The sequence below is a fragment of the Papaver somniferum genome, chromosome 10, assembly GCF_003573695.1.
Source record: "Papaver somniferum cultivar HN1 chromosome 10, ASM357369v1, whole genome shotgun sequence".
NCBI classification, from domain to species: domain Eukaryota; kingdom Viridiplantae; phylum Streptophyta; class Magnoliopsida; order Ranunculales; family Papaveraceae; genus Papaver; species Papaver somniferum.
This window is the reverse complement of record NC_039367.1, coordinates 140521066-140529202: the sequence shown is the minus strand read 5'-3', so window position 1 is coordinate 140529202 and position 8137 is coordinate 140521066. Positions and strand designations below refer to the sequence as shown.

Genomic DNA, 8137 nt, shown 5'->3' with positions numbered 1-8137 from the left:
GATGATTAGTTAGTGTTAATAATAGTTAGTGTCATGATTAGTGAGATGATTAAGTTAAAGATAATTAGTGAGATTAAAAAATCAGGTGGTTTTTTTAAAGAAGTAGAACTATTGAGAGAGTAAAGTTAGAGAAGATGAAAAAGGAAAACATGAAAAATGATGAATTTTACCAACCACAACCGGAGGAAGGGTATTTGGGTACCCAGGTAGGCTTCAAACTTGGATAATGTTGGTTGAATTGCTCCAAAGTTTCAAAAAAAATGAAATTTTTTATGTAGATTTGGGCCAGTTCGGTTACCATATGTCAAGAACATGTAACCGAACACACACCTAAAAGTGTAGTTCGGTTACGTTTTCCAAACACGCAGGTTACCGAACTCGCTCGTTAATGGAGGTTTTGGTCGTACAGTGTAATGTTCGGTTACCTAGGATAAAATGGTAGGTAACCGAACTTTGAACTTAACAATTTATTTGGGTACATCTTGTGTGTTCGGTTAGTTCGCAAACTTCAACGCAACCAAGTTCCCAACCGAACTGCGGGTTAAAAGTAACCTAGTGTTAGAAGTTCGGTTGGTTCACAAATTTCAACATATTTTGCGAATCAACCGAACTGGGCTTATATATGCATATATGCAATTAGGCGAATGTTCGGTTACTACAAAATTTATTTCTTGGCGAATTAGGTAGAGTTCGGTTACAAAGTTTCAAAGGTAGGGTTCGGTAACAAAGAAAACTTAACATTTTTGCGAACGAACTGAACTTGTGGACTTCTCATTATTTTCGTAAACTAAAGTTCAGTGATATCCTTATTTTGCGAAGGAACCGAACTTATGGACTTGTGTTGTTCAAATACAAGGAGTTCGGTTAAAAGTATTTTTTTGCGAATCAACCGAACTATGAGTTCGGTTAAGAAAAAAATTAATTCTTGATAACCGAACTTTTATCTGAAAAAAAAACCCTCCATTAAACCTCTCCGCAACTTCCATTTTAAACTCATTTTAATGATTACTTCTCATTTATTCAACCAAAAACGAATGACAAGTAATGGGTTTGTGAGAATATCTTTGTTAATTTTTTAAATTAAGCTATATATATATATATATATAGTGGTGTTGGTAATCGGAGGTGGTGGTGGTAATCGGTGGTTGGTGGTGGTGATAATCGGAGGTCGTGGTGGTGGTAATCGGCGGTGGTGGGCGGTGGTGGTGGTGGTAATCGGTGGTTGGTGGTGGTGATAATAGGAGGTGGTGGTGGTGGTAATCGGCGATGGTGGGAGGTGGTGGTGGGAGGAGGTGGTGGTTATATATATAGGTGGTTATTGGGTTGGTTTTAAATTAAATTAGGTTAAGGGTAGGTTAGTCACTTCAATGCTTTAGGACACCCCTTATAACTATAGGAAAGGTGGCTCAATAAAACTATGGTCCCCTCAAAAAAACCATGGTCCCTAAAAAATCGTTCTAACGCAAACAGTGCATCACATTCTCTTGCAACATTTGCTTTATCCAATAAAATCTAAGTGAAGTGGACAACACAAAATTCCTGGAAACTTTCTCAACAGAGCAGGAATAAGTTCCTCTTAGTCTTTGTCTTTCTGTTATTCTTCTTTTGTATACCAAAAAAATAAAATAAAATAAGGTGCAGCTTCGACCTTTACTCGAGAAGACATGGAGGACTTCAATTTATGAAAATTTTGCCCTAGGTTAAAAACATGCGTTAGTAAGGATATTATGGTCCGAGTCAAAAAATATCTAACGAGTGATTTAGTAAGTGAGTCAAGTACGGATCACATATATTTTGCTCTCCCTCTAACAAAAATCTAACAGGGTATTTGTGAATCTTTTCACTTGGTGGAGATGATCTCGGGTGAGCTTCCAGTTATGACCTTGCCAGTTCTAGGTGAAGACTTTCATGATTTCATCTTTAATGAGTTGAGATTGAGATGCTGGTAGATTTTATGATATATCGACGGTAACTGGACTGGTTGGGTCGGGCTCCCTGGCTTTGAAAGGTGCTTCATGTAGGGTAGGTGGACTACAGTCAGATTTTGGATTCGAGGCAAAACAACAATTAGTGGCAGCCTTCAGCAAAATGTGGCTCTCTTCAAGGTTTGAACATCACTTACTCTCAGTCTCAAGGCTTTCAAGTTTTCAACCCTCAAGTTTCCATTACAAGGTAACAGGTTCTTTTCAAGATTTTCTCCATCATTACACTTCCAATAAACCAAATAAATCAATAAACAATTTCCCGTCCATATTAACAGTTTCTTTTTACCCCCCAAACGGTTTATCAGAACTTGAGAAAGCTCTTTTTCCACAACCACCTGGGTGTTCAATTTGTTTGTTTGTTTGCTTGCCATAATGTTTTTAAAGGTCTGCAAAATCACGACAATCAGCCACTACACCAAGCAAACAACAGTTAGGGTGTAACAAGCAACATTTAGGGTAGCCGAGGAAAAATCTGTACATCGACAAGATTCCCGGAAAATAGAGACCCAACAGAAACCAAGACTTGAACACCACCATTGTACTACCAGTTTATAACTTTAAAGTTTAAAAACAAAAGAGCAGCATGCGTGGAGGACAAACTAATCTAGAGTACTTGCTAAATATAATTTAAGACAAACATCAGAAGAGAACCTAATGCTGACACACCAAGAGAACATATTGTTGACAGTGAGAACCCCAGACTTATCCAACGATCAATCACCACCAACTTGTCTCTTCCAGGAGGAGTCTTCAACAATCAGTTCATCAACTCCCGAACCGCATGTGTAGAGGACAAAATAATTTAGAGCATACAAAAAAGACATACCAAGAGAACCCAATGAAGACAGTGTAACAGTAAGACCCCCAGATTGATCCAACAATCAATCGCCACCAACTTATCTCTTCCAGGAGGAGTCTTCAACAATCAGCTCATCAACTCCCGAACCTCTATAGCTGCTCATATGACAACAGTGGAGGCAGTAATATTAGTTTGACTTTACCGTGTTTAAGAAAAAACAATACTTCTCCAAAGAAAGGAAAAAAATGATTCAACAAGGACATAGATATGAAGTCAAGATGTGGCGGCTGTTAGTGCAGGTACGAGGAATAACTACAGAGTTGGGATTATAATTGCTGAAATACAGGTTACAGTAGGGAGGAAGAACAATCTCTATTTAGTGGAAGGGATACACTTGGACCATGGTTTGAATTCCCAATATTTTACTATAAACAGCGAGAATATGTCAGTCGAATTTGAAAACTGCAAGGTAAGAGAGTGACCATGTCTTGATCGTTCTACATTATTAGACTTTCTTTCTGTCACTTTATCTTTGTGAATGCACTTAATATGTCTATGCAGTTACTTCTTTCTGACAAAAATATCATAAATGCTAGGAATCTCATCTATCTTCCAGAAGAGGCTCTATTGTAGGAGGAAACCCTATCTCAATAATTGTCTGACACGCTGTATACGTGGCCCTTGCAACTCTTGTTGACAAAAGGTCACAGGTCTTGAAAGATTGCTGCAGTGCCTATATGACATTTCTATCATGACCGGAGGAATCCATGTTCACAGGGAACTCTGCTATCCTCTGATAACATGGATATCTTAAGCTAATACATTTCTTTGGATTCTTAAGATCATGGCTGTAATTTGTTCCGAGCAACTCTAAATAGAGGTATCCTCTGATTACATGGATATGTTAGAGCTAATATGTTTTTTTGCTTCTAAAAAGCATTCTATAATTTGTTACCAGCAACTCCAGATAGAGCAGTTGGGCCACTTTAGGAATTAGGATGTAGTTGATAAGCATGTTTCGAGGTTTGACTCTCAGAGTATGCCTTTTGTTTCTAGTATTCCTTCAAACAAAAGATCAATTTCCAAACTAGACATGCAAACAAACCAGATGCAACAAATTCCGCAGAACAGTAGTAATCAACAGAGATCAGACCACAAAAATTCTGTGAAATCGCTGCAATTGCTCATAAAAGGAAGAGGGTCACAAACTATTTTGACAGGGTAACTGGAATATACAGGCTGTTACTTGCTACCAGCTATTATATGTATGTAGTTGGTTTGATAGTTTCACATTGCCTCCATAATCTGGAGTTTTACTACCCGCAAAGTCACTTATTCATAAACTCTAGCACGTGACAGGAAAGCCATAACATCGTTCAAATTGTTACTGGACGCCTAGTGTTTAAATTTTTCTACGGGAATCAAAGACAGAATATACCAACTGTAATAGCCTAGCTTAATATGAAACCAGAATGTGAAAATAGAAATATCATTATTCATCACTAAATGAGCTGTCAGTACAAAAATTGAATGTGGACTCCTCAATCCTTATGAGGATGCATTTACATACGAGTTTTAATAATATTCAATACACAAAAACATATCGATATAAGCCACTACCCAACAGTTAGTACTGAGGAAGTTTGATAAGCCGATAAGGATTTCACCAAAAGGTCCAACATCTCCAGTTCAACCATAATTAAACATCATCTTGCAAGTAACTTAAGTCAACGTAGTCATATATCAAAGAATAACTACAGTAGAAAGGTGGGCAAATCATAAATCTAGATACTCTGGTTAAAAAGAAGCTCATGGGTGCCTGAAAGCTGGCGGCAATACTCATGAATTTGGAGAACACAAGAGCCAATATCAAACATCTCTATTTTGACTGGATAGTATTCATGTTCATAAAGCATTCTGCTATCATGTGAATGCATGGATATGTTTAAGCTTACATGCATTTTCGGGTTCATAAGAGCATTCTGTCAATTTTTCTAATTATAGAAGTTGGGCTATCCCAAGATAAAGTTGACAGTGAAGTTCTAGTACTTTCCGACATCAGAAAACTCTTAAGTATGCAAGTTACAGTGTCTAGGTTGTTGATATATCAAACAAAGAAACTTTCCTCTTACCTGCCCTTTTGGATGGGAAAGAGGCTCTCAAAGAAAGATCCAACCGTTGATGCGGAGGAAAAACGAGGAGCTGAGGAAATCCCACTGAAATCAATTGCATTGGACGTCTTCTTTTTCCAATTATACGAATGGCATGTAGATTCAGATATCTTACCGCCAGATGTTTTCAAATAAGAGGTTAAGATTAATTGATCTGTCCCTGGAACTGGATCACAAGCAAAATCACAGCGACCTCCTCCCAAAGTGTAGGGTAGCTGAATGGAAACCTCAGTCCAAGAATTTCTTGAGTTTTTCCTGTTTCTATCTTCACTCAATACCCATAACTTAGGTGTGTAACCACTCTTTTCAAGTATACTAAATAAACCTAAGCGTCCATTTAATTCTAACAGCATGATATGGTAGAAACGAAAATTGTAATTTTCAGGTTGTTCAAAGATGTAGCTAGGGACCCTAATTGCTCTAAACTTCTCACTTCCAACATCAAATCCCACTATGAACTTTTTCTCTTTTTCACCGGCTTCAAACATTCCAAGAAACTTAGTGGTATAATAAATAGAACCATTTATATAAACTGAAGATCTGTGTAATTCTATATCATGTGGTGGTACCTCATCAATCCGTCTCCATTCATTATCTCCAACTGTCAACACCTCACAAACTACATAAGAAGGTTGCGAAGACCTCCATATACCAACCACTTTATGCTCTTTAGAGATGGGATCATATCCTAATGTGCATGTAGCCATTGCAATTTTATTAGACGCTTCAAGGTCTTTTCTACGCACATCTCTTAACAAGTTGCTTACAACCCAAGGTGTCATTTTCCGGGTACTTAAGTTAAAAATGCAAACACCGGGGTCATCTCTTCTTTCACCAAAGAACCCAATTAACCCAAATACTGGCTTTAACATTAAATCAGGACCACCAAATTCAATCTCTCTTATTGTGTGAAATTTTGCTGCCAATATAGCTCCTTCATCCCCAAATACTAGACTGGCAGTCATAAATTCATATTTAGAACGATTATCAATTAAATTAGCAACGAGAAGGCATGGTCGTGCTCTAGACCGCTCAAGGTGTAGACTTATAAATCCAACATCTTCTTCAATTACTGAAAACCAATATTTGCATACAGATTTAAATCTTATCAAGCACTTCACCGGTAACCAACTGAGAATTTCCCGTGCTATAACATCTTCTTGATTATCATTGAAATTGAAAATACTAGTACTACTGAAGTTGACACAACCATTACCTCTGCCCTTCTTCTCCTTAATCTCAGCTTGAAATTGCTGCTTCCTTTTCTGACCATGGGGTTTCAATTGAAAACTAGAACTAGCTGTTTTAATATCGACGTCCAATTCATTCTTCTTTTTCTGACTATGACCATGGGGTTTCAATTGAAACCTAGAAGTAGCTGTTTTAATATCAACCTCCAATTCATTCTTCTTTTTCTGACTATGACCATGAGTTTGAAACCTAGAGATATTACTAGATAAGTTGTTTCCTTTCACAACCTTCTTCTTGCTGTGTGGACGTCGGCGACGCCTACCACCAATTAGTTGTGCTCCCTGATAAGACAACTTAACAAATTAACAGCTGAAAAACAAATTCAAAAGACAAGCCTAAACAAACTTTGGGGGAAAACCCAAAACGAACTTATTTGATTTCAATTCAAATTGAAAGAAAAAGGAAATTGAGATTACTTACTAAACCCAGTGGAGACGAGTAAGCCATTGTTGATCTTGAATACATTAACTTATTATAAATAAATTCGAATTACAGAGTGAACCTAGGGTTTGAGGAAGAGGAACGAGAAATAAGAAGAAGAACGTGATGAGTCTAGGTTTACTGAAGAAGTGAGATTGGGGATATATAAGGTCTAGTCAAAATTAGACCAGGACAGGACTGGTGCGGTGTGGGAGGCTGGTGAAAAACAATTTGGGTTTATTTAGTAAAAGAGGGAGAAAAAAAAAGAACGATTTTTTGGGACCATGGTTTTTTTTGGTGGACCATGGTTTTACTTTGGGTAAAGATATTAGAAATAAATCTAAGTCACCCCTTATCTAGATATTTATATTAATACCTAAATTACCTTCCTGATTAATTTTGGGTGATGATTAGTTAGTGTTAATAATAGTTAGTGTAATGATTAGTGAGAGGATTAAGTTAAAGATAATTAGTGAGATCAAAAAATCAGATGGTTTTTTTTTTAAAGAAGTAGAATTATTGAGAGAGTAAAGTTAGAGAAGATGAAGAAGGAAAACATGAAAAACGATGGATTTTACCAACCACAACCGGAGGAAGGGTATTTGGGTACCCAGGTATGCTTCAAACTTAGATAATGTTGGTTGAATTGCTCCAAACTTTCAAAAAAAATGAAATTTTTTATGTAGATTTGGGCCACTTCGGTTACCATATGTCAAGAACATGTAACCGAACACACCTGAAAGTAGGGCTGGCAATAGATAAATATTCGTCGGATATTGGCCATACCGATAGGTTAAGGTTAAGGGTTATCGGATATCCGATATCCGATAACATCCGACGGATATCAAAAATCCAATTCGATAAGGTTAAGGTTAACCTATCGGATATCGGATTTTTATCCGTTAATATCCGGTTTTGTTAGACAGAAGCAAAATCTGAAATTTAACGGAATTTTCAAGTGTTTAGCTTAACTGAAAGACAGAAAAACCCACACAAACACTACTCCAGTGTCTTAGTCACATCACACATGAAGAAAAAAACTACAAACACCCAACCAAACAGTCTGCAAACTAAAGTACACAACAGTAAAAGAGAAAAAACCATGTCTTCTTGTACATAGACTTAACAATAATGTCAAACAACTTGCTAGTGATGATCTTCCTTGGATGCCTGGTTATATGTTGCATCATTGCATCAACTTCAGTCGATGACTTCCATATCTGCATTCACAAACGAACCAAAAGAGAAGCAAACATGGTTTATACTAGCAACAGGGTTTAAACGAAACAAAACGAAACAAACGAAACAATATATTCTTTATGAAAAAAGCGCATTTGCAGGTGGAGTTATACTAGCAACAGGGTTTATACATGTTTGTCCATACTCATGCTACTCAGTACTCATGGTCATGCTCATGGTTATTCTTTCCTTGGTTGTTGCAGAAAATGAAAGATTCAATTGTTGTTCGATCATCTAATGGTACATGATGCATCACAGAAAAGCAAAGGAAA

At 37.0% G+C, this 8137-nt stretch overlaps 1 protein-coding gene across 1 annotated transcript; it reads right to left on the bottom strand.

The window, feature by feature from the left end:
- Positions 1-2497: 2497 nt before the first annotated feature.
- LOC113316913 (putative F-box protein At2g02030) lies at positions 2498-6758 on the bottom strand. The gene is made up of 3 exons (XM_026565072.1): positions 6627-6758; positions 4917-6487; positions 2498-2939 (listed from the first exon to the last, which is right to left on the bottom strand). Exons 1-3 carry the CDS (start codon positions 6669-6671, stop codon positions 2882-2884), a joined length of 1674 nt encoding a protein of 557 aa, XP_026420857.1. The 5' UTR covers positions 6672-6758; the 3' UTR covers positions 2498-2881.
- Between the last annotated feature and the right edge of the window lie 1379 nt (positions 6759-8137).

What these genes read in the sequence shown, in the direction of transcription:
- LOC113316913 (XM_026565072.1), bottom strand. Translation starts at nt 6,671, where the DNA reads ATGTATTCAAGATCAACAATGGCTTACTCGTCTCCACTGGGTTTA. An exon ending in ACTCGTCTCCACTGGGTTTA is followed by an intron (nt 6,488 to 6,626) that starts GTAAGTAATCTC and finishes TTGTCTTATCAG; the next exon opens with GGAGCACAACTAATTGGTGG. An exon ending in TTTCCCATCCAAAAGGGCAG is followed by an intron (nt 2,940 to 4,916) that starts GTAAGAGGAAAG and finishes TCATATGAGCAG; the next exon opens with CTATAGAGGTTCGGGAGTTG.